Genomic DNA, 27045 nt, shown 5'->3' with positions numbered 1-27045 from the left:
AGCATCGTTTAACAGCAGATCCGTTTTGCAAATCGTTCAAGTTACGAGTCCGTAATTAGAAATAGCAAGAGAATGCCGAGCACACGTGAACAGGTGCCCTGCGGCGAACGCCGGCAGCTAGAAAAAACAAAAAAATGCTCAGCACTTATGTGTGCGTGCCATGTGGCGGCTGCCCAGCGTCCCCGGCGCACGTGTGTCAAGCCAAACATACCCACTTAGGGACATTCAGTTTCAGTTTATTGTTTCAGTTGAAATGGTATACAGCGCATAAATAACTCTAGGAGGTCCCATAGTCATAGACTGGGGAGGGAGCTCCTACCAACAAGTACAAACAAAAAGTACACGTAATGCGGTTAACAGCAGTAACAATCTTAAAAAACGCAAAGAAAGAACATGTTTACACAGGCCAAATATTGTTATTAACAATCAAAAGTATTACACAAAAAAGGCACTTAAAGGGGATATTCGTCCACATACCACATCATCATCCATCATCATCACCGGCCTATCTACGCCCACTACTGCAGGGCAAAGGCCTCTCCCATTAATCTCCAATTGTGTCCCGGCCCTGTGCTAACTGCGACCAATTTATTCCCGCGAACTTCTTGATCTCATCTGCCCATCTAACTTTCTGCCGCCCTCTGCCACGCTTGCCTTCTCTAGGGATCCACTCTGACCAGCGTTTATCTTGCCTTCGCATTACATGCCCTGCCCACGTCCATTTCTTTTTCTTAATTTCTACTAATATGTCCTTAACACGTGTTTGTTCCCTGACCCACTCCGCTCTCTTCTTGTCCCTTAATGTTACACCTATCATTTTCCGCTCCATTGCACGCTGAGTCATTCTCAATTTAAGTTGAACCCTCTTAGTGAGCCTCCCCCCGTAGGTGAGTACCGGTAAGACGCAGCTGTCATACACTTTCTTCTTCAGCGACAATGGTAGGCTGCCATTCATTACCTGAGAATGCCTGCCGAATGCACTCCACCCCATTCTTATCCTTCTAATTATCTCTGCCTCATGTTTGGGATCCGGGGTCATAACTTGGCCTAAGTAGATATATTTGCTTACCACTTCCACTGCCTCGCCACCTATCTCAAATCACTGTGCTGTCCCGAGGTTATTGATCATTACTTTAGTTTTCAGCATATTAATTTTCAGGCCCACGGTTCTACTCTGTCCAGTGTGGTAAGCATGCTTTGCAATTCCCCCCCCCCCCCGAGTTACTTAGCAAGGCAACGTCATGAGTAAATCTGAGGTTACTGAGGTATTCTCTATTAACCCTTACTCCCATCCGTTCCAATCCAATGTTCTGAATACCTCTTGTAAACATGCTGTGAATAACATTGAAGAGATTGTGTCCCCTTGTGTGACGCCCTTCCTCATAGGTATGTTATGGCTCTCCTTATGGAGGATAGCTGAGGACCCATTGTAAATATCCTCCAGTATTCTTACGTAATGATCGTCTACACCCTGGTTCCGTAATGCCTGAATGACTGCTGAGGTTTCGACCGAGTCCAGCGCTTTCCCATAATCTATGAAGGCTACATATAGGAGTTCAGTATACTCCGCACACTTCTCTATCACCTGACTGATCGTATGAATATGGTCCATTGTCGAATAGCCTTTACGGAACCCTGCTTGTTCTTTAGGTTGACGGTTAATCTAAGGTGGCAGAAATTCTGTTACCGATTACCTTGGTAAGTACCTTGTAGACGACTGACAGTAAGCTGATTGGCCTGTAATCTTCAAGTCCTTCATGTCACCTTTCTTATGGGTTAGGATGATGTTCGTGTTCTTCCAAGATTCCGGTACACTCGCAGTCATTAGGCATTGCGTGTACAGGTTTGCCAGTTTTACTAGCACAATTTGCCCGCCATCCTTCAAGAGGTCTGCTAAGTACATAATAACACTCGTTAGGCCAAAATGATCCGATGAAGCTGCCTCTTAAAAGAATGAATTGAAGGAGATGATTTAATGGTTGGGAGTATTGAATTCCAGAATGATGTCACAAAAAGTTTGCAGTTAATTTGCCGCAGTTAGTCTCAGATTTTGGCAAAAGATAGTTATTGTGGTGTCAGAAGAGTGGCGTCGAAATGTTGGATTTGGTCTTTAGATATTAACTAAACAGGTAAAGTTCCTTGATGGAATTTATAGGTTAAGACGCAAAGAGAATATGCTTAAATCACCAATTGACAAAATATTAGAACGTGCAGAGTAATGTCAACACATTACATGAAAAATGGCTGTAAGTGATTATCCTTAAAGCTTGGTTTTGTGTTTGCTGTAAATGTGCCAAGTGAATTTGATATGTGTTGCCCCATGAAGAAATGCAATACGAGATATGGCTGTGAAGGAATGCATAGTAAAGTGAAACTAATACGTGCTCATTAAAATGTGGATAGACTCTAATTAGTATTCTCAGGCCATGGGCCGTTTTAAGGGTTAATAAGGATATGTGACCGGTAAATTTCAAAAGTGGTAAATTAGCCACTGGTAAATTGGCCACAATTGTTAAAAAAAAAATAACTCCAGCGTTTGCCGTAGTTGTGGCAACACTTTTGCTATCACAATTACACTGCTCACATCACTCGCTAGTTATGGCTCCACCCACCCATAATATGTCCAATGATTTAACTTTAAAAAAAATGAAGGAAGCTCACACTTATAGCAACAAAGATGAAGTAAATGTCATTGCCGCAGCGAAGAAGAAGCAAATAGTCTCCAATCGGGGACTTAACCGTCGTGATGGTCGTGAAGGTTGCATACACCTTTGATATCTTCAAGTCTTACGCGTAACTGTGAGCTTCCTCCATTTTTTGCGAAAGTCCAGAAGGACATTTGTATGCTTCCTTTTGGTTCTGTTGTGGTTAAATTCAATTATCGTATGTGCGAACATAGCGCGGTTTGTATCTTCTCCTTTCTTCGTCCAGCACATAGTCAGCCAATTATAGCATTCACCTACGTGGAGTTTCCATAGTAAGTTAATCAGCAAAGCAGGGTGCTTTCAAGCTGCAAGCCAAATCGATGATCTTGCTACATTTTTACTCCGCCGAATACTAGTAAGGTATGCAAAGAACAATTTAAAATCACAATCAGTTTCATATTACAGCACATACTCTGTTATACAAAAAGACAGCAAAGAAGACTGTAGGAAGAGGGAGGAGGCTAGGGAAGGGATCTTGGGCATTATCAGCTGATTGGGAAGTGGAACTGCTTGGCCCATACAGAAGGCTGGAGCCAGAACGGACCCATTTTTGGAGGGGTTCCGCATCAGTAGATGGATTACACATCATTTCAAAGAAAAATTCTAGGGGTCTAGCTTAGGGATAAGAGAACAGCTGCGTGGATTAGGGAACAGATTTGTCTGGAGGACATTCTAGCGCAAACTACCCGGCGAAAATGGGTGGGACACGTCAAGTGCAATAGGGACAACAGGTGGAACATACTGCACTCAAAATTTCGACCTCTCGGAAACACCATTTCCGTATAGTCGGCTGAAAAAGAAAGCAAGATGCAAAATACAACAGCTGAAACATGCGCGTGGACACCGCAAGCGGTCAGCAAAAATCGGCGATTTTAAAGGCCAACTGCACTCAAAATTTCGACCTCTTGAAAACCCTATTTTCGTATAGTCTGCTTAAAAAGAAAGCAACATGCAAAATACAACAGCTGAAATATGCGCGTGGACGCCGCAAGCGGCCAGCAAAAATCGGCGATTTTGAAACCGAAACCGAGCAGAGCGCGGCCATCGCAGTGACGTTGCAGCCGTCCAGCGAGCGGCTGGACGGTCACCAGCTCGGGAGAAGGTCTGCGCGCAAGCTCTACGCGCGCACGTGCGCAGCCGAGCTCGACCGGTTCTCCGGCTGCGTGGCTGAGCAGAGGAAAAAGCCCCCGTCGGCTGGAACGTCACAGGCGCGTCATGGCTGTTTACGCGATCCGCCGGCAGGTGCAGCGTGGTCTGCGGCGGAGCTTTTTTAAACGCTTACGGCTGATTAACGAGGCGTTTTACGGGGCTGCCACTTGTGTCACAGCTGATTTGGGGGTACTTACTACACATTAAAAATAAATTTGGTCGAGGTGAAATTTGAGTGCAGTTGGCCTTTAAAACCGAAATCGAGACGAGCGCGGCCACTGAAGTGACGTTGCAGCCGACCAGCGAGCGGCGGGATGGTCAGCAGCTTGGGAGCAAGACAGCGCGCAAGCTCTACGTGCGCACGGGGCAGCAAATGGGTGAAACATTCGCAGCACAGTTCGACCGGTTCTCCAGCTGCATGGCTGGCCAGAGGAAGAAGCCCTCGCCGGTCGGAGCGTCACAGGCGCGTCACAGCTGTTTACGTGATCCGCCGGCAGGTGCAGTGTGGTCTGCGGCGGAGCTTTTTTAAACGCTTCTGACTGATTAACGAAGCGTTTCACGGGGCTACCACTCGTGTCCCAGGTGATTTGGTGGTACTTACTACACATTAAAAATAAATCTGGTTAAAGGTGAAATTTGAGTGCAGTTGGCCGTTAAAATGGAGTGGCTGCCTTATGAGCCAGCCAAGGACTAGATGCTGGGATGAACTACGAAAATTTGGGGGCAAGAGGTGGACTCAGCTAGCACTCGACAGACGTAGCTGGAGATCCTTGGGAGAGGCCTTCATCCGGCAGTGGACACAACCAGGCTGATGATGGTGATGATGATGACACATCAGACCACACTGAATGTTGTTGTATGCACGCACGGGCATGACGGTGTCCACACAGTCCTCATTTCCTCGTCTCAGGCTCTCCAAGGTTGGTAGTCCAGTTTGCTCTCACCTAGAGCCGTCCCAATCACACATTTAGGTCCTCCGTTGCGATGAAAGCAGCCCGCGCCTTCGTGACGAGCACTTGGCTGCCTTGTTGGGAGTATCCGACAGTACGGGTGGGCTGACCAGCAGCCACTCAATCGGCAGGAACCAGTATATGGACAGTCAGTTCGACCAAGGTTGGTGGGACCCGGCAATGATTTCTGCCGACCTCGGTCAGTTGGCCGACTGACTCCCCCTCATCACCGCTCTGCCTCAGATCCCTCGTGCCGTGGTGTCCACCCCAACCAAATCCAAGCGAGAAACGGTCCTGCAGCCACTACCTCAGGGCTGAAATGTCATTGATTGATTGATTGATTGTATGGTTTAACGCGCCAATGCAATGCAGGCGATGAGGCGCGCCGTAGTGGAGGGCTCCGGATTAATTTTGTCCACCTGGGAGGGCTGAAATGTCGCGAACTGGTTCGTCATGCTGCAAGAGAGAGAGAGAGAGAGAGAGAGAGAGAGGAAATGCATGGAAATTTTCTTACTCTCCACTTGCAACCGCAGATAAAGTTCTGTGTGCATGCCTGTGCTTCTGCCCTGCAGTTAAACATTCACGTTCTGTGCTCATTCACCAACAGCAGGAAAACAGGGCAGATTAACCATTATGTGTGCATACTTCTACATGAAAATGGCAATATGGTATAACCTCATTACAATGGCCATTAAAGTGATCAAAATTCCAGCCTGCAGTAAAATAAGTATGAAAAATACAAATACTGTCACTACAGACTTTGATGGAATAATGGATGGGGTCTGTTATGACAAGAGTGCAGACTTTTCAACTACTCAGAACAAAACAGAGACACTAAAAGTATGGTGGTCATTTTTGAAGATTCAGTTACAACTGATACACATAAGTATTTAAGGCAATGAACCCTCAGGACGACTTGAGTTTTTCACCAGTTTCATTTTCCTGTGAAGCCATGAAGCTTGTCACAAAATCACATGCACGAATTTTTTTGTTTGTTGTGCTTGTATTGAATCCCACCTTAACCATGTTTTCATTAAACTCCTACTATTTTTGCTAGTCTTTCACTTCTTAAACCTCTTACACTTGCGTTGCTACTGATTCACATGGACAAAAGCAAAGTGCAGGCAAAGGTCTTGTTGCTAAGCCTGGAGATAAGGAAAAGCTTCCTTTCCACTAATTCACAATTATTTTCAGTTGTTTCAAATTGTTTTCATTTCATCACCACTGTAAATCGGAAGCACAAATCATTTCATTTCATTTCATGCACCAAATGTATGAAATGAAAGGTTATCTGAACTCTGAAGTCTACTGCAGAGGTGCAAAAATGGACTCGCTAACCATTTAAAGAGGCCAATGCAGACAAAATGCAAGCTTTTTTTATTCGAAAGATTTGATGTTTCATAGTGCCCCCAGCACCTGTTTGGTCAAAAAATATCAATTCTCCCGCTAAATCGTACATTTTGATTGATTGACTGTAGGGTTTAAAGCGCCGAAGGAACGTAAGTGATGAGGTGCGCCATAGTGGAGGGCTCCGGATTAATTTTGACCACCTGGGAATCTTTAAGCGTGCGCTGAAATCTCATACACACGGGCGTTTTTGCTTTTCGCCTCCATCAGAAAAGCGGCCTCGGTGGTTGGGAATTGAGCCCACGTCCTCGTGTTAAGCAGTGCAACACCTTAGCCACTGAGCCACCGCGGTGGGTAAAATCGTACATTTTGGGAAATCAGCGATGGCATACCCAGGGAAAATGTTAAGAAGCTGCTGCAGACGTTGAATTGTACGTCTTTTTGCTTGCCGTCTCCTTTCCCAAATGGCGCCACAATACACACAGAGAGGCCACCGTTCACACATGAAAAAATTCACTGAGATTGTGTAATAGCCCATGAATTATTGCGTATCGCCCACAAATAGGACTTCTTATGGCCTTTTTGATGTAATGGAAGGCATCGGGAGTTGCGCAAAACCGACCTCTAAAGGGGCAGGGGAGCAGCCGTTGACTCATTACCGGACTTAAAATAACAATTTTATTGCCTATAATGTGAGAACTATTATTGCTTTAATACATTTATCTAATACAAAATTATCCGAATTAAATACCACTATGAGGCCACTGTTCACACATGCCCCGTTTCAGACCGCACTGTACTTAGTTTACTCTTGTTATGGTTGAAAGTAATTGCCTGTGAAATTTTGGGCATGCTCGACAAATAGGGTCACGCAAGTAGCAATGTCACTTATGTCAGTTAGCCAGTGTCAGACAAGCCCAACGCCTGTGCAGCTTCGACTGTAAAAGTGCACGCCGTACGCACCAGTGCTTTTATGCTTACACGTTCGTAAGTTCCCTTGTTCACTCAACCATTCTGACTAGTATGAAAAGAATGTGCCCTAAATTTAAGCACAAACAGCTCGTTTTGCAAGCTTATATAAGCCCTGCTTAGCTTGCGTGTGCTTTTGCCGGCCCCAGCCAATCACACAGCTGTCTAAATACGTTACAGGTTCTAGTGCGGGTGATGACCTAGTGGATCACATGGCCATTCTATTTTTTTCATAATTATATGGCTTATTTGAGGGAGGTTTGCGCTGCAAGTGGTGTCAGTACGATTCTAGCGAGGCAATATTTCGAATGAACCAAACTTGCATTTCATTGGCATGGCCCCTTTCGAATGCATTTTGCAACAGAATCTGCAGTAAATGAAGTTTGATCAATGCCACAGATAGGAATACGAACAAAAAAAATATGCTGTATGTACCTAAGTATATGTTGTAATCAGATTCGTTGCAACAAGGTTACACTGTACCACATTTGTAAAAAAAAAAGAAAAAAAAAAAAAGAAAGATGTGCATCCCTAACAAGTCACGAAAGCGGCTCCTTAGCACGTGTAAAGCCTGGCATCTTTTTGTTATCTCAATAAAGTGAGCAAACGTATCATGCCGAAAGCCCCGTTCGTCTCTTTATTCCCAATCTGATTGTTCCCGCCCACTTGGTCACCCTCGCTCTGCCAAGTTGCAGTCCCAAAAGGCTATTCTCTCCCCGTGCGTTTCAGCCATGACTGGCTTTATAGACATCGACCTGCCCATGCTTGCTGATTCAGCATGCCGAACTCATTATTGCTTGTTTGTTTTCTTTTTTCAGTTCTTTCCGACGCCACTGCACCAGCTGGCGCTGCATTCGATCTACATTTCGCCGCTGCATACACATTTCATTAGAATGCCATCGTTAGTTCATCCTTTTCTCAGCCTGTTCTGCTCAAGCTTTGCTGATTCACACTGGGGGAAGTGCACACATTCTGCAAGATTGGCGGTGCACCCAAATAAGTTTTTCAATGCGGAATTCACACTTGGCTAGAGAGGCGAAATCACGCTCCTGGCCGGACTCCACCGAACGCACACCCACCCGGATATCGTCCACAACAAAGAGTCCACAGCTGCTAACCCTTTGCTGACGTGTTCCATGGCACTCCGCGCGTTTGATAGTGTGGATGCATCCAAAAGAATGAAGCCTCAAAAAATATTCAGCGCATTTTGTTCTGTAGCATTGATCAGAAGAAAATGAATAGGAAGAAGCACTCGGCACGCACTGTTTGATATCTTGCGTCAAAAGAAAAAAGAAAAACAGGAAGAAACACTCGGTGTGCAGTCAGTTCCTACTGGCTTACTAGGCATAGCACAAGTATAACTAAAAATACAAACGTGCATAACAAATTTCCTGTACAGCCTTGATCGGCACTCAGCTTCTGTGGAGGCAGTGTAGCAGCAGCACAAATAGTGATTCTTGAAAAAAAAAAAAAAAAACCTGCAGTGAGCCTGATGCTGAGGTTGTAGATTATAGTCGACTTACACCGCAGGCTCGGCGTAAAAATTTGCGAAAAGAAATGCTTTTCTGAAGGAATATGTTGAAAGATCCTGCAACATTTTTACCTCACAGTTTCAGTGAACATACTGTGCGCAGTGGCATTTGTTGTGTACAACTGAGCAAGACTGGCAGCCACACGGTAAAGGCAGTTTCTTTTGACTAAGTTTCCATTGCTTTGGTAGGGGGGCAGTGGCTCAAAAAGATATTTTGAAGATAACTGTGGTCGTTACCGCAAGCACTGGCCGGGGACGGCTCTCACGCCGAACTTTGCAATTTGTTCAACTTGCAAGCCACCCCGACGGAGCTCCTACAAGTGCGGTTCCAGTAAAAGCCATATCAGTTATGAAAGTTCCAGGCGATAAGTGCTCCACGCTAGAAAAACATTGTTTTCGCGCAAGAATAGCAGCACTTCTACACACACAGAGTGGCCCTGTTGGAGCTTCTTTACACAAATTCAAGCCCACCCTTTGAACTTTCTCAGCGCAGAGGACCTTCACGTCAAAAGACGTGAAGCGAAAGACAACAAAGTTGTTTAAACCAACGAGAATGCTCAAAAATAAAGAATGCAAGTAGTGCAGGCAGTGTGGTTCACTTGTTGGTGTATTTAAGAAACAGGTCTAGACTTCAACGTGAATTTCCCTAGCAAGCCGGTATTACAGTCTAATCCCGCTACAACGAAGTCCGCTTCAACGAAATATTTCCAATTCCCAGTCAGCTGGCCATAGGAGTCAATGCAACAAAGTCCTCGAACCATTTGTCTGGCTTGCTTTCGCTTTAACGAAATTTTCGACGATTTCGGCTGGATTTGAACAATATTTTACAATAAAATAAGCATAGCGCTAGCTATCTGTAACTTTTTATACATTCAGGACGCTTAGTTTCACTGAAAACAAGCGTGGTGCAGCCACACTGCCATCCAAAACAAAAACTCATAGGTGGACGCCATTTTTTGATGGTGATAACGATGTGGCAGGCCATTTTTACATGAGGCACAAGCCAGGTTCGTCAAGCCGGAGCTATAGCCAATCCGTATCCAGTTGAAATCGTGCGAATGTGCTCTGCTGCTGGCGCAGCACCGTCATGCATGTGTTGTGAGCAGCTGTCCTTGCAGTTTTCCTTCTACAATTCTTCAAAGTCCAAAAAGTAATTTTTTCGTGTTTCGTCTTGAACCCGCGTCATCCTATCTGAGTCGTGAGCGCGCGGAAGCTTTAAATGCAAGCGCGGGCGGCTTGCCTGCCAAGGTTAGTTGCTGCAGTTGCCTAGTCAAAAGTAAGATAACAGCGCTGTTCCTGCCACAAGCGAGAGGGGGGGCTTCCAACAGCCTAGCAGCTATCTGCAAGTAATCAGCTCGGTGGAAACGCCTTGTTGTACAGCAATATGCTTTGCGCCTGCATTTCTTAATTTTTTTCCCCTCAGTATCGTGTTGTTTGCATGCTGGTAAAAAAAAAAAACAGATAACCATTGGTATGTTTGTTATCTGAATAAACGCGGCGTTACTGTGCATCACTCTTTTTTCTAAACATTGTATTATGCTGCCAATAATGCGGAAATATACGGTGCTATTTTTCTTGCCCTTCCGTGCTGTGTTGGGGCAGATTTCGCCTCAGCGAATTTTCCCTTCAACGAAATTGTTTGCACGTCCCATCAATTTTGTTGTAGCGGGATTCGACTGTATAGGTACTAATCGCTACAATTGGCATTGACTGGTACGACCACTACTTCTTATGGGAGCAGCCGCAAGCCCCACTGGAAGCGAAGCTGGCGAGTTTTGGGATTAAACTTAGCTCCACCTGACAGAGCGCAGCGTCCCTACGCGGAAAGTCTTTGGCACGCCGGCTCCCACTGTCGGCGGCTGAAACGGGCAGGTCGCTATCTATAAAGCCGGTCACGGTTTCAGCATCCTGTTTCCACGAAGAAAGCAACCCCCACTGGGAACTTCGTTCTGTCTCCCATTTTCCTGTGCTGCTTGCAGCTATGCTGTGCTATTTCTGGGTACGAAAGCAAGAATATGAAGAGAATCAAAATCTCAAAAACCTTCTTTGTGGTCGTGGCGGGGGTGTCTTGGCAGATGCGATGGAGTCCTCGCTAGGAGCCAGCGTCTTGACAGAGCAGCTGCATAGAAAAAGAGTCGGAATGAGTTATCTTTCCGCATTTTTTCCAGAGAAGAGAGTGGACAAACCTTTGTGAGGTCCTGCTGCTGGCATTTTGTCTCTCCACGGTAGAAGTCTGGGTCCGTGAGTCGTTCACGGCACCCCAAAATGGTGGCCACCAGATGCCTGGTCACCTGCACACGGAGAAAATGCAATGCACCGACATTCTGTGCAAATAGTCAACCTTACACACTGGCACTAAAATAGGCAAAAAAAAAAAAAAATCTATGACGAAAGTGCATTCTCATTGCAAAAAAGCATCTAGTACAAGGGACATGTCAGGGAAGCCGGCAGCCTACTCCTCGACAAGAGTTGCAGGAGGAGGGGGAATAAACGTTCATTGCTCCCAGAAAATGTGCTCAACAAGAGAAAATAGGAATAGAAAATTACAAGGACACCCAGGCATTCATCACAATGTATTGAATGCAAAAACATCAAGTCCAATTAGCGAGTCCTCTCATCATCACCATTATAATTTTTCCTGTTTTTTTTATTTTATTCTGCGTTACTACCATATTTACTCAAATCTAGGCCAGTCCCGATTCTGAACTGACCCACGATACTTTGAAGATCAGAAAATGGACAAGAACTTTCCTCGAATGAAAGTTGGCCAATATAGGCAAGGACGACAACAGCAACGAAACCAAAAGGACACTTATTAGCAACAAACAAGCTTGAATTTCCTCAAGACAGTCATTGTCACTAACTTTGTCCTCTTTGTAGCTCTCACCATCATACCGTAAAATCCCGAGCAAGCGCCCCTACCCGGACAAGCGCCCCCCCTCCATTCTCGAGCGATTTGAAATTTGCGCCAAATCCCGAGCAAGCGCCCCCTGCCTTTTTTTAACCTTGTCCGGCGCTTCACCCATTTTCACAAAACCTCTTACCTAGTTGTTTAGTATTTTCTTTTCTTTTTTTGCTAAACATTTGCATGTTAAATTATAGAATGATGCAATTTTTTGGTAAATGGCAGCGTCTTCTGCCACGCGCGTGGCAGCAGCCACGCCCCCCTGGCAACGGCTGCTGCCACGCGTGACGTCAGAATGACGTCATAACATTATTAATTGTCATTATTTTGTGTAGTGTAGTCCGAAATACACATTTTTTTTATTTGCAGTACAAAATAACGCACCATTGAACTGCTAAAACTTTTCTAAACAAATAATTTTTGTTCTTGCGGGAGCAGCCGGCGATGCTGCTGCTGCTGCCAGCTGCCGTATCGCGTACATGGAGTCGCCTATCCGAAAGCGGGACGAAGCTCCGATTTTCTCGGGCCGACAACGTAGATAAACCGGAGTTCATATTGTTGGAAGCACTATCTGAAAACGTGAGAAAGTTGCTTGTGATTATGTATTGCGTGGGGACCCAGCCAGCCTTTCCAGACCGCAGCAAAATAGCCGCTCTCGAGTAATGTTGACCTGTGACCGCTTGGTTATGCTTGGTGTACGCCGATGGTACCTGCGTACAGTTTCAGCGTACGTGAGACGACATCGCACAGCCGACTGGCCCCGTTCGAACAAGCTACGTTCCACACAAGAAAAGACATCGTCCGAGCGTAATTCTGTGAACCTTCCGACGCATGCCGGCGCGGCGGCATCTGCTATCAACAGTTTGCACCACGGCAAGTTCAGAATGCTTAAATGGGCGACCTGAAATCGCGGTGTGTGTTCTCGAAATGAAGACAACTTAGCAGCTCCAAAAGATAATCAGAATGTACAGTGCCGAGAACGAAGGGTAGTGGCGGCAACTGTTTTTTACAAGGCACATGTGCGCATTACAATTACAGACAATTGCGTCAAGAATAGGAAAGGTAATATTTGGTGTCCCCACACATGTACCACGTACGTACGTACCACTACAGTAGATCTCCTCTTCTGAAATATTAGCAAGGAAAACTTCCGAAAATCGGGAAGTTCTTATTTTCTAGTTTGCGAAATTGTAGCTTAAATTTTGTTTTACACCCACGATACGTTTTATGAGCAGAAAAGTCTTGTGAGCATGCGCCACAAGCATCATAATTGCGTGATATTCAGCGCTTAAAAAGATTTCCTAGTAGAAACCAAAGATTTCGTAGTAGAATACATGATTCTACGACAGTTTAGGACCTGCGACCTTCAAAAGGTAGACTAGCTAGACGCTTCATCTCATAGCTACTGCACTGGTATAACTTTCACGTCTCACTGTACCGTGGTGTACGCTATGTTGGCCAGACTTGACTGAGTGCCTCATGCAAAGGAAGTTAATACAGGACACCCAGATGATAGGGTCAGAGAAGAGGCTGTACAGACGGTAATAGGAAGGGTGTACGCTTGGCCGGCCATCATGTCTAATACACCTACATGCACTCCAGCATATGAAAACCTATGGGTTCTGCAGAGGCTCAATAAGCAACGTCAAAGAGAATCTTAAGATGTGCCTGGAACGTGAAAGCATCTGCGGATTGTTTGTGTAAACAGGTATAAGCAGCGAGCATGCTGCAAATGTAATTGATAGGCAAACGTCAAGGCTGTCATGGGGCGAATTTAACAAAAAGAAATGGTGAAAAAGATCCCAATTTCAAACTACATTGATGTTATATGTGCATGCACTATAAACACAGTCATCAATATGTTAACTGTACGTAAACACTAAAGTGATATGATCAAACGGAACTAGAGGCCCCACTACAATCGCCCAGTTATGTTTCTTTGCAGTGGAATAGGTCGGTATCTTAGTCGCACAAACAAGATTCTCTGATGGCATGGAGAAATAGCTGGAAAGTGGCTATGGAGCTCCAGCTGCTTTACACATTTTCTGTAATACCAGTTATTTGTTTGAAGTTTGCAATAAAATTGATGTCATTTGTTAGTCTTTTTAATGAACGAAACTTTTCGTGGCCACAAAACAGTGGTCGATAAACAAATGCTCACTTTCTTTGGTGGCCTGTAACGATTCACTAGAATTTCACACGGCCAACCCAAGGAATCCATGGCTCGTACACTGCAGGGTAGTGCTAGTCTCCAAAAACATTTGACAGGACGACTGGAAACTAGCGCGGCCCACACGCTCCATAGGTGGAAACCAGTAGCCCACCCACACAGTGCCATAAAATAGCTAATGAACGGAGTGTCTCTGCTAAATATTAAGCAGGTTCAAAGGGTAGGTTCGCATTGATAGATTTTATGCCATCGTTCACTGTGGGTAGATTAACTATTTAACGGGCACAATAGTCATTTTTGTTATTTCGGACAGTTCTTGAAGGGTTGCCTAAATGTTCTTTAACAAAACAAGAAGTGAAAGCTCTCAGTTAGGGATTTTAAAAACATTGCTTAGCCTCTCCAGCAATTGTCCCAGCCTGAAGGAACTCGGCTGATAGTTGGTGCCGACTGTCGTCCTCGCTTGCTAGCTCCCTGACCAAACACATGAATGCAATGACTAAGAAAGATGGTGACCAAAGTGAGAAGAGAAGGTGGATCCCGTACAACAGCCCTTGATCATCTAAACACCATAAAAAAGCACCGATGATTCACAGGCCACGACTAGGGCATTAAAATACCTTTTGACATACATTTACAGGGCATTTACAACCTTTTATAAAAAAAAATCTTATAATTACACACAGTCCCTCCATAGAAGGGGTTTGTTTCGGACAAGGTCGTTGAAATTTGTTATTAGTAACAACATAAACTCATCATTGGTCCCTTTCATTCTGCACACTTACGGGCTTCGTTTTAAAAACCCTGCTGTTTCTATTTCACGTATAAATGAACTGCTTATGCAATATTCTCTTATTTACCTATGTTCGAAGTAAACTGTGTTATACCGTAAAATGTGATGTGCCGAGTGCATGCAGGTGTAACATTCTTCAATGGGGGACATGCAGAACATGAAGCTCAGTGCTGATAAACTTAAATCAGGGAAAATAAAGCTTCCCATGTTGCTTCTTTATTTTTGTAACTATTCTCTCTACCAAATACCTTGGTGGTAACTCAACTAAGCTCACCTTTACCCTAGGCCTTTATAATTATTTTGCTCTGCAATTATACATTCTCAGCTGGAGCATGCCTGCTGAATTCAGGCCCCAACCACGCTTTGCTATTTCACTTTTGCAGCTGTATGAAATGTTGCTCTTTAGGTTTTGCCAATGATTTCCAACAGGCCACTTAACTAGTGTAAAAACCATTTTATACATCTAATTGCTATTTATAGCAAACAGTATTATATCATTTTTCATAACACATTTTGTTGTAACCTCATTCAATGATTTTGTTACCCCGCCAGCCTGGTTTATAAATCTTTGCATGAACATGCTTGTCTTGCAGCTAATCTGCAGTAACAGACACCACACATTTTGGCTTTTCAGCGTAGCTTTGGTGTCCGCAAAAAGGAATCTTTTTCTTGGCTCGTCTGCAGCGCTTTGTAGAAAAAGATCACTTGCTGGTTTGGCTTTCCCGCAGGACTTTAGTAGTGCAAGAGAGTATCGCTTGCTTATTCCTTTTTTGTTGAGGTTGTAATGCTGTGCATCTTCCAGAAGAACCCTGACATTTTGTTTAGAAATGGAGCTTCACACCACAAACAGTGCACAGAAAGTAGAGCTACTCACTTTTTGAATAGACACGGAAGTTTGGCAGATCACTTGTCATTGACAAGCAAGTGTTTGATTTCTGGCTTAAGATGCAACGCTGGGATAGTTTACTAGTTGGGGGGAGAAAACGCAGCACTGATAAACGGTACTGAAGTACTAGGAAAGGTGCCGTGATCAACATGGTTTCTATGTGTTGGCAGCTTTTTGGACCAGTGTTTTTCATGAATATTTGCCAGGGGGCCTTAACATGGCCTGATTTTGTATAACAAAAATGTCAACAGTGAAGCACTTATCAATGCTCACATGCTGCTCATTGATACCAGAGCCAAAGTACGTGCAGCAGTCATTTTATTGTTAAAGCCACCCATGATCCATACACCTTCCAGCTGTACTGAAACTTTCGCAAACACCGACAGGCATTCACATCCACGCACGTGGCCTTGGCTCCAGTTCTTGCACAAGGTATTAAGAAGTACTCTCGGTAGTGGGCAATGTCACGCTCGACACCAACCATTACCCCGAAGTTGTACTTGATAAACTATCTTTTAAGCCTGTTGGCTTAAAGGATTGTTTAAGTGCCCGTTTTGTGGAAGAAAAAGAAACAGCTAATGGACACACAACACACAACCCGTGAATGTGTTTTCTAGCAGCTGGCTTCTGACGAGACTTGCATCATTGTGAACGAAATGTGGGACATTTTATAATGCCCCTTACCACTAAGTAAATTCACTTGAGCAATTTTACAAAACAGTTTACACAGTGCGGAGTTAAAAAGCAATAGAATGTGAAACGTCCCCTCACAATTGGAAACTCTTCCTGTTCACTACCCCAAAGGCTTGGACAGTAGACGCTTAAGCACGCTTCATCAGTTGCGAATACAAGCATTAGTGTCAAGTTGGACTCCGCAGAGTGCTTGAGATGAACATATAGATGTCACAGCCACTTGGAATTTGTGCATAGACTGCAAGCCACAGAGAAAAGCTCTCATCATCATTAGCCCATCCTGCTGAGAGTGAATGGAAGTATTGTGGCTGGTTATGTTCAATTCCAACCAAGCCAAACACAAGAGTAAAGAGGGAACGAGCCTATCAAAATACATACTCAAAGCAGATGCAGGAGGCAGTTTTGTTGCCTAACCACGTTAGAGGAGGCGAAAGGTACTGGAGCAAAGGAAAGGGAAATAAAAGCCAAGCAGCAATTTTAAGCCTTGCCTATCATTTCATTAAGACTTCCTAAGTTGAAAGCACAATGGTACTCTAAGCAACAAATCTGAGCATAGATGAACAATAACTGAACTGTCACTTGATAACCTAGCGCACACCAGACTTTTAAAGGACTATTAGCAGAAGTTCCAAACTTGGCTCACACGGCGATCTTATCGGCTGCACTTCTCCCATGCTTGCACAGTTGGAGCTTGAGCCTCCTTGCACAAGAAGCCAGCCAGTCAGCGAATGGTTTCAGTGGTATCTTCAGTAGATATATCTTTGGACGGGCAGTTGGGCTCTACCCACGGAAGTGAAGCTGCGCTCCCTGCACGGATTCTGCAGCGCCGCGTGCACAGATCGTTTCTGCGGAATAGTCAGGATACATTTCTCGGCGATAGTACAACTGCCCCGGGGGAAAAATTGCAGAAGCTACATGCGAGGTCGGATTGCGTTCGATGATGCCGTGCGCTACCTGACGACACTCGATTCGTGCACACGCTGACACTACGTCGCTCTCGTTGGCATGTCATCAAAGACAGCTACCTCGTTAGACACGGCGCGACGCGATGGAAAATACTGATCCCCACGTTTTATAATTGAGCCACCACTCTAGAATTACAACACAAGGCTTGGCATGGAAGAAGCGAGGCACAAGTAGACAACGAATGCAGGCGCTTAAAGCCGATAGCACGCGAACTGCAAGACAACGTGAAGCTTACAAAATATTAATCGACAACACTACAGTTCTAGGAGCATGTAAAAAGCGGGGCGAAGGAGCGTGCAGAAAACAATGCGTTAGGCTTACCAAGACGTGCAACAGCAAGTTCGCAAAAAATACCCAATCTAAATAATTACAAGCACACCTCCCAACAAGAAAAAAGCGCCCCGCGGCAGCCGCTGTACAGGGGGGATTAAAAGAAATGCGAACAACGGAGCGCACAGCCTCCGACGCATGTCGCACCGTCTGGCTGCACCGTCAGTAAACTGCGCGCATGCGTAGTTGTTTGGGAGCGTTTGAGAGTGTGTTCTACATTTATGGGGGATGCTTGATCAAGAAGCGACGCCGATCATTTATTTGAGGGGCCTTTTCACGCTGTGTCGCCACTGAGCAGGATGATCGTTGAATGGCATCTGCTATATGCAATCAGCTTGCTGCGGGCTCGGCTAGCGAATGTAGTAGATAACAGTATGCCCAGTGGCGACAGATCATAAAAAGATGCCTCAAAATAAATGACCCGCGTCCCTTCTTGATCAAGCGTTTCCCCAAACAGTAGGCCACAGTCTCAAACGCCCCGAAAGAGCTACGCATGCGCGCAGTTTACTGACAGTGCAGCCAGACGGTGCGGCATGCTTCGGAGGCTGTGTGCTCCGTTGTTCGTATTTCTTTTAATCCCCCCTGTACAGGGAGATAAGGACGTAACAATGCGTCAGGCCTGCCATTCGGACCACGGGCGGAGAACATCGGGACACAAGACGTGAACACCCGGCTGCCGTCGTCGTTAACACAAAAAAAAGCGGCATGATCAAATATCAAATGACGTAAACGTTTGTGACGTCACAGGAAGTCACGTGATTAGTTTAGCTTGACGTCACTTCTGCGTGGCAGCAGCCGTTACCAGGGGGGCGCAGCTCGTGCCACGCGCGTGGCAGGAGACTCAACCAAAAATAAACTGTTTGGGCTTATGTATGTCACGTGCAGTATCCCTTCCCCGTGCGTAGCCAGCACACGGCCGAAGCCGAAGCTGGCCGAAACGTGAGCCAGCGGGAGCCAGCATCGCTGCTGTCAGTCGCCATTTGCCATTATCGAAAAGCGTGTGGACCGTCCCACGTGTGCGGGACGTAAGCAAGAAGGACGCATTCGTACAGAGTGAAAAAAAAGGTTGAGGTTGTAGAGTGGCATCGACAAACCGGCAGAAACGTGCACGCGACTGCGCGGCATTTTGGGATCGACCGGAAGAGAGTGCGCGAATGGGACAAGAACTTTGAAACCCTGCTACAGCGCAGCTATGGAAAAGGAAAGGCACAATGCAAGCTAAGCAGCGGTGTGCCTGTATTCAGTGAAGAACTAGACGACGCTCTTTTTGAATTTTTCGAGAGTGAGAGGAGCGCCGGTCGTGCCGTCAGCAACAGGCTGTTGGCTGAAGAGGCCAGAAAAATCGCGGACAACCTGAAGTCGGGAACTTCGCAGCATCGTCGCAATACATCATGAGGTGGAAAGCGCGGTTTGGCGTCACAATGCGCCAAGCGACAAATGACAGTCAAAAGACCCCTGATGATCTCGCCGAAGCTGCGAGTGCTTTTCGATCAGCTGTCAACGCTCTGCGACTTCGTCACGACTTCACACCGGCCAACATTGCCAACATGGATCAAATTATGGTCCGTATCGACAATCCTGCCTGCAGAACGAACAACGTTGCCGGTGAAGCAACAGTGCGCATAGCGAACACTGGTTGTGCGAGACGCGGCTTTACAGTTGCTTTGGCAGCATGTGCGAATGGAGACAAGCTACCAGCGTTTGTGATTTTAAAGGAACCGAGCGGCAAGATACCAGCGAAGGCATTCATGAAACTTCGCATTCCAGGTAAGTGTCAAACAAATTACGTGTTTGTTTATTATGGCCTTCAAATCAATACACTTGTTTACAACTAGCATTTTGCATTGTTCTTTTATCTGTAGGAAATGTTCGCCTCACTGCATCAAGAAATGGCTGGATGACCTCGGAGAAATTCCAGGAGTGGCTGTCGAGGGTCTGGGGCCCGAATAGTGACGACGTGCGGCGACTTCTCGTAATTGATCAGGCACCCATCCACAAAACTCCGGCAGCGAAGGACGCGCTACAGGCATGCGACACAGACGTCGTGTATGTGCCTGCCGGATGCACAGGCCTGCTGCAGCCCGCCGACGTCTACTGGAACCGGCCATCCAAGGCTCGGCTTCGCGCTTCGTGGGAAGCCTTCGTCAGGAAGGGCGAAAAAACGACGAAGGGCAATCTCAGCAAGCCATCGCGGCAAGAAGTACTGTGTTTTGTTTCGGAGGCATGAGCAGCCGTTTCCGAAGAAACTGTTGCCCGGTCTTTTAAAGGGTGCGGTATTTCTAACGCCCTTGACGGGTCGGGTGACGGGGACCTACATGACCGGCTTTCAAGTGTTGGTGCTGTAGACCCAGAAGATCGCGGACCCCTCCAGGCCGAGTGCATGGAGATGATTTTTGCGACGGACTCGGATGAGTCATTTGATGGATTCGCGTGACGATGACTGAGAATACGGCACTTTGAACTCCCTTGACTGGTCAAAAGACTGCAAGCAAACTGTGCGACCAGTCTCTTAGTGTTGATCGGCAGTCATTTGCTGAATTTGGGAGGGGTGAATAAAAACAGCATGCATGTAAATAAAGTTATTTCTTTTCTCAGCGAGTGTTTTGCGTCCATATTGAGTTCCGGTCCGCTACCGTACAAACTTTCGCGGGATAGGTATTGGGGGGGGGGGGGGCGCTAGCTCGGGATAATACGCCGCCATTTTGAATTTCGGTCGATGACCGAGCAAGGGCCCCCCTCAAAAATTCCTCAAATTATCTGTTACCACAGGGGGGGCGCTTGCTCGGGATTTTACGGTAGTGTGCTCAGTGCTGTCAGTGCATCTATGCTGTCAACACTTATTGAACGAGCCTGCAGTCAGCAAAACAGGGAATTATCCCAATTTCGTCTTAAAGGGACCCTGCAGCACTTACCATCGACTACTTGGAATGCATTTTGGGTTACTGTCTATTGTCCCACCAATCTCCTCTCTCAAGAATGATGAATGTCTGTTCACTATCACCGAAACTATGCACGATGAGAATTTGCTCATAATTGTTCCCTCTCAACTCAACCGCGGACAACATCTGCGTGCTCTCTCTCGGAGAGGGGGATGGCTCGCGGCGTTCTCTTTGGTGGCCTTCGATATATCACATGCCGGGGAGTTTTATCCTTTTCTCTGCAATGATGAGGGGTCTATTTCGGGTCTGGTGCTACAAAAATGCAGGCATGGCTGCCTCGCTATGCATGTAGCGAATCAGAATAGGAAAAATGAGGGTCTCGTTGAAATAACACAGAGTTAAAGGTTGGCAGCCAAGAAGACCGCTTTTTTTTCTCCGTTTTCTTTCTTTCTTTCCAAATTCTTTATCTGTTTCAATGACCTACCACAACCTCCCCTTTGCTTTCCGAGGTCTTCTTGGCTGCCAACCCTTATTTCTGTGTTATTTCAACGAGACCCTCATTTTTCCTATTCTGATTCGCTACATGCATAGCGAGGGCCTCTGTTCTAGCAGTCTTGGTGCCATAGGGAGCTTAAGAGGGTTTAACGCTGGTTGACCACTCTCGACATGTCGTAGACACTTGAGTCACGGCGCGGGGATTAAAAAGAAGGTCCCCTTCATCCCGAGAAGTCAGAGTGGCGCTGGCTATCACCCCCAAGCACAGGAAAAAAAATTACATTGACATAAATACCCCAGAAAGCGGGGGGGAAAATCGCCCCGCCGGTAGCGTAGTGGTTATCGCACCAGACCGGTAATAATAATAATAATAAATAATAATAATAATAATAATAATAATCTTTATTACAAGAAAAGTACACATTATACATTCCAGCCCACATAAGCAGTATTCTGGAGGTCGTGGGTTCGGATCCTACCTGGCGGGCATTTTTTCTCCGCTTTCTTTCTTTCTTTCCAAATTCTTTACCTGTTTCAATGACCTACCACAACCTCCCCTTTGCTTTCCGATGTCTGCTTGGCTGCCAACCCTTATTTCTGTGTTATTTCAACGAGACCCTCATTTTTCCTATTCTGATTCGCTATATATATATATATATATATATATATATATATATATATATATATATATATATATATATATATAGATAGATAGATAGATAGATAGATAGATAGATAGAGAGAGAGAGAGAGAGAGAGAGAGAGAGGTTTATTACATATGATTTAGCCAGGCAATTCTGTTAAGCAAAGGAACCAAACTCTGTAATATTAACTCTGAAAACCATTGTCAGTACACCTATTAAGCCCCAGAACAGCCTCCCTGCCATGACTTTTGACAGTCTTCTGATGGCAACCAAAAATCCAAACCCACACACCTGAACCTCCTGTTGAGGACTCCTTTGAAGATTCTTTTGAACGAATCTTCCGAATCTTCCTCCTGGTAAACTCCGTCTGCACTCGGACACTTTTTAGTTTGGCCCTTGAGTTTGCCTCGCAAGACTTGAACATCAACGGCACCACGCACTGGGCCTGGAAATCGCATTTCCCGGCCAGCAGGGACGCCCGAGGTGTGCTGCTTCCGCAGTCGGGGGCGGAAACAGACGGTGGACCTGGCAACAGAAACAGAACTCATGCAGCAACAGGCGTGCCCTATTCGCAATAACCTTCATCAGTTAATTGAATGCGCACGTCTTCTTTTCTTTGCATCCTCATCCATTTGGGTAATGTACTGCTAAGATACGTTACCGTCAATTTATTCTTAAAGGGGCCATGCGGACAAACTACAGATTTGCTTTATTCGAAAGATTTGGTGCTTTGTGGTGCTTCCGACGCTTGTCTGGCACCAAAGGACACTTTATACCCTTTCAGCCCTGATTTTTTTTTATTTCAAGCAAAACAATGTTTTCTGCGTGTTTTCCTAAAGTTCAGGGTCCCATAAGCCCACAAATGCAAAAAAGAGCTGGAAGTGCAAATCTTAACCGATTTATTAATGAGGCAATTAATTGAGACTTTTGGCAATTAAAAATTTTATGTTGAGCAGAGACATCACTTTTTCATATTTTCCTAAGCCTTATGACTACATGAACCTACCAACAAAAAATGAGTTTCGTAGTGTACGTATTTAGAGATTCACAAGCTTGAGAATAAAACTCAGGCCGCCATTTTTTTTCACCCTCAATGTCGTAATTTCGTCTTCCCCGGAGCTGCTGCTTTTTTGCAGCGTCGAGCTCCACTAAAATGAAACAACAGTGATATCTAATGCAACAGGCATCATTGAAGAACAATTCCCAAAAAAACTAGCAGGTTTGGTTTCGCTCTCTTATGCACTAGAAGAACTTTAAAGTGATGGCATCAACTGACAATACCAGCGCCGAAAGGGTTATTCACTGAGAAATAAAACAATTTAAGCCATAATTATGATTTTTCAGCAAATCGTGTGTTTCGCGACGTTTGCAGTGTGGCTGCTGCAATGTTGCACCTCTCTTCCCGAGATGCAAGCTGCTGTCATCCAACTGGCAGAGGACGCCGCCAGGGACCACAGGTTCCTGACCGCCGTCTGATGGGACGGAGATACCGGACTTTTCCGCACGGTGCATTCGTCTTAAAAGGGATGACAATAAAGTCTGTCCTCTCTCTCTCACGACGTTTGCGATGACTTGTCCAGGAAAAGTGCTGAAGGAAACGTAAGTATGCGGACTAGGGCTGCATCAAACGAGGGAACGCCTTGTTTGCTGTCAGTCCTCCTAGATGGCGCCACCATACCGCTCGGGACCGCTGTCCACCCCCACTTTGTTTTTTGACCGGATTTGTGCCTGGTTTGTTACGGTTGATAGTACTCGTTTCACAAAACATTAGGTATGCTCGACAGACAGAGTCCCAAAAGACAATGTCGCTTATGCCAGTTGGCCAGTGTAAGCTCAACACGCCGCACGACTGTGAAGCTATAACCGGCATAGTGCGCAGTGCGCACTGGTGCTTCGATACGTGTGTGTGCATTCTTAAGTTCTATTGTTCACCCCACTATTCTTACTGCTGTAAAAAGAATAGCATTTCCAGGCGCAAATAGCTTTTTCTGCAAGCTTATAACCCTTTTATTTTGCATTGGATTTTACCGGCCGCAGCCAATCGCATAGCTTCCCATAATACATCATAGGTTCTGGTGTGGGCAATGAGCTAGTGGGTTGCATGAATAAATTTTGCGTTAAAAGTGGCGTCACTACTGTTACTCTAACGAGGCAATCTTTCGAACAAACCAAACTTGCATTTTGTCTGCACAGCCCCTTTAAGACAATGCACAGCGAATGTGCACTGTATGCTTTTGAAAGTCAAGAACTTGCCTAAGGTCCTAGAAATGGTCTCGATGTTTTGTGCCATCATAGACGGGCGGAAAATAATAGGAACCGTAGTTATTTTTCCCGCAGATACCTCTTTCCACAAACACTTATCATACAGTTTAAGATCAGTTCTGCGACACACATTCAACGACACACTGTACCAACAGCAATCGGTACACCACCTCCATACATCTGTCTACGTAGTTAAAGCCTGGTAGTGCTCATCCCAGAACCCAACAGAGCCAGGCATAAAACAGCGGAAATGAATTTGCAATGTCCATCTGTACCTTAACGAAGCACACGATACAAAAAAAATATGTTAGCAAACGATAGAGAGAAGCTCATTAGTATTTTTTTTCGTTTGCCTGCAGACACTTTGGCAGTAAACAACCCAGTCAGGCATATTGGCTGCGCTGCATGTCTCTTGTGACACCACCACAGGCTACGAGTGTGCTCCACTAAATACACGAGTCTCCTGAAGCCAAACTCAGAAAACCTGTTGAGTCCGTGCGGCTCAGCTGAATGTGCAAAACGTTTGAATAAAAACTTTCTAGAACATAAGACAATCGGGTCAAAAATCGGGTCAAAACGCTTAAGTTTAGAAACAATAGCTCAGTGGTACTGTACAAAAGAAATACATAAAAGAATACCATTTTTAAAAACACCGTACGAGGCACTTGTTATGGCCTGCTCTTTGGACATCGGCCAATTTAGGTATTTATTGGGAAGCCGGAAGGGCTGGATTACAAGGAAGACGCTTACAAACAGAAGCAGCTATAAAATATTTTTTAGCAATTTACGGCGCCACAACTTCGTTGTGAGAAGGCAAGCATGCATGGAGCAGACTCGTTGGGACAAGCTTTCAAATTTGACATTTGGTGGTTCTTTGAGGTTCTTATGTCCAGATTTTCTGATGGATGCAAACAAAAACATCTCTGTGTGACGGTTTCAGGGCACGTTATATGCTCTCAGGTGGTCTAAATTAACTCACAGCACTCCGAGAAATGCCATTCGAACAATTACTACGTATTATTCTAAACTAACCACGCAAGAAAACACATGCCTTGAAATCCCAGACATCTGTTCAGCACTTCAGGTGCAGGTTCAGCCAGCAGTAACTGGAACACGGGAGCTGTATCTGAGCTGCCATGTAGATGCCGTGTAGATGCACCAGTGGCAAACGAAAGGAGCAGAGCATGCATGCGCGCCTGCCGATGGTAAACCCAATTATACTTCTCAACCCACTTCTGTTAATGCGGCCAGGAGCATTCTTCGCAGCCCGCCAGTCTCAGCAATGGCGCTGATAGCAGAGACACATCCGGCAGCGTCTTCTGCACACTTCTATTGTAGGGTTCTTCACTGACAATTCTTCTTTTCCAAGTGTTTTTATGTAAGTCTGCTATTGGCACCATTGCCGAGACCAGTATGCTCAGAACAATTCTTGGAGTGGTTTTAGATATCTAGATGGGCTATCGCCGTCGTGTTCAACTCCACTTGGGTACCGCCGGTGCAGCTACACTACGCTTCGATATGGTTCGGACACCCCTCCCACACTCCGTTACTTTTGAGGGAACCTGTAAATAATAACACCTAACGAAATGTGTCTGAAACAAAATTATCCGTCAAAACACTGATTCTGACCTGCTGTAACACCAAAAGAGAACATTGTTATCAGTAAGACCCTATCTTGGCCTGAAAACATGGCACCCAGAGTGATTCTATGGTGCCCTAACATAAGCTTGCAATGATTAGGTACGACTAGAGCCACTAAATAAGCTAGTGGCTTTAGGTACGACGACTTGTGGTAGTAGAAGTGTTGTACGGAACAGAGAAACTGTGGAAAGAAAACAGGGAAACAAAAAGTGTTTTGTTTGTCCTACCAAGGAATTTCACCACCCACCTGTAATAATCTTCTCAGCAGCTCGTGTCTGCACTTGGAAACTTCTTAACGGAGTCTTCAACGTTGCCTGCGACGATTTGAACATCAGCGGCACCACGCACTGCGTCTGCGAATCGCATTTCCCGTCCGAAAGCGATGGCCAGGTTTTGCTGCTCGCACAATCCGCAGCAGAAACAGATTTCTCTTGTATGACTGGAATGAGGAATGCAAAGAAGTCCTATTAGGTGGATATTATCTAAGAAACCATGGAAGTATGTACCGACCAGTATCTGACGTTCAGATTATTAGAAGTCTGATTAACGACTATTGTGCGAAAGCTGGCTGATAGTAGATTTCTTTCACTTGTTATTTTGGTCAGCTCAGAACTGCCTCATAGCAGCTCCGTTATTTCATAAACCCATAAAATTTCTATTGCGAGAGCGAGTTTGGGTTGTGTAAGCACTGCTCAGGACTGGCAAATGAAAGAGCCCAAATATATTACAAGCAAATTCTGCTCGACGTTAAATCCGGATGTCGCATTAAAATGCACGCAGGAAACAAAAGCTAAGCCATCGTAACTGAGAGAGCTGGTTGCTTGCGTCAACGTACACGGCTCGATTCGGTGACGCGAGCCGCCTCTGACGTCGATCTTTTCCTTCGTGGGATCGCAGCGTGCAGCCCAGCTTGGGTACACTTCGCGGCCAGCCTGCAGATTGAGCCGCTTTCGGATTGCCTCCCTTGCGCGAGCTTCGCGTTCCCGAAGCTCGCGGTCAGCCTGCCTTTTGAGGCGCTTCCGCTCGGCGTCCCGGGCGCGAAACTCGGGGTCCCTCCGACGCTGGCGCAGCCGCTCCAGCCGCTGCTGCTTAAACTCGCGCTCCTCCGAATCGGAACGAACTATGCGCGGGCGAGCCATTATTGATACACGCACCGAAAGACTACCACAGAGGAATCAAACTAATCAAATTGGATAACACGCACTGCCATGAATTTCCTCTGGGCGTTTTGGCTTTGTTTCTCTGTTGTCTTGTCTTGGCCTGGCCCTGGCCAGCTCGCGGCATTTCATTTGGTGATGATGATGGTAGCCGATTGTTCCACAACGGCGAACCACCAGGAGGCAATGCGGCGAACCAACGCGCTCACAATAGGTGGACAACAAGGGCAACCGAATGAGCACCTAGGGACGAGACTAGAAGAGAAGGAGGCCATTAACTTGATGGAGTGACGAAATAAGATAATTCGGAGGCAAAGAATGGACTCGGACAACGCAGCTAGGACAGTAGCGGGTGGAGGTCGATGGGAGGACCTTCATCCTGCTAGAAGACTTGCAGCCATGCCTGCAGTGGACCTAAACAGGCTGTTGATGAAGGTGGCCCTCATAGAAAAGGCTAGGGTCAGGGCAAAAAACGAAAAAGAGAACGCTACTGCTTTGTATGCGGAACATATTGGGAATGTTCTCCGACTGTTGATTGTTGACTGATACCAGAGTTACTGGATTTATATTGAGTAA

The 27045-nt window shown here is 45.7% G+C and overlaps 1 protein-coding gene across 1 annotated transcript; it reads right to left on the bottom strand.

Moving 5' to 3' along the window:
- Positions 1 to 215: 215 nt before the first annotated feature.
- On the bottom strand, positions 216 to 26572 carry LOC144145905 (uncharacterized). Its single transcript, XM_077677738.1, has 6 exons — positions 26148 to 26572; positions 25560 to 25751; positions 21701 to 21934; positions 10838 to 10942; positions 10693 to 10770; positions 216 to 5260 (listed from the first exon to the last, which is right to left on the bottom strand). The coding sequence occupies exons 1-4, from the start codon at positions 26449 to 26451 to the stop codon at positions 10902 to 10904; spliced, it is 771 nt and encodes a 256-aa protein (XP_077533864.1). The 5' UTR covers positions 26452 to 26572; the 3' UTR covers positions 216 to 5260; positions 10693 to 10770; positions 10838 to 10901.
- Positions 26573 to 27045: the final 473 nt, after the last annotated feature.

This window comes from Haemaphysalis longicornis, unplaced genomic scaffold (assembly GCF_048455015.1).
Source record: "Haemaphysalis longicornis isolate Haplotype H1 unplaced genomic scaffold, Haemaphysalis longicornis Haplotype H1 scaffold_7, whole genome shotgun sequence".
Classification (NCBI taxonomy): Eukaryota; Metazoa; Arthropoda; class Arachnida; order Ixodida; family Ixodidae; genus Haemaphysalis; species Haemaphysalis longicornis.
This window is presented reverse-complemented; position numbering and strand designations above follow the sequence as displayed.

Coding starts and splice junctions, on each gene's coding strand:
- LOC144145905 (XM_077677738.1), bottom strand. CDS start 26,451: ATGGCTCGCCCGCGCATAGTTCGTTCCGATTCGGAGGAGCGCGAGTTT. Junction 25,752..26,147: donor GCGTCACCGAATCGAGCCGT/GTACGTTGACGC, acceptor TCCTCATTCCAG/TCATACAAGAGAAATCTGTT. Junction 10,943..21,700: donor GTCCTCAACAGGAGGTTCAG/GTGTGTGGGTTT, acceptor CTCCGTGTGCAG/GTGACCAGGCATCTGGTGGC.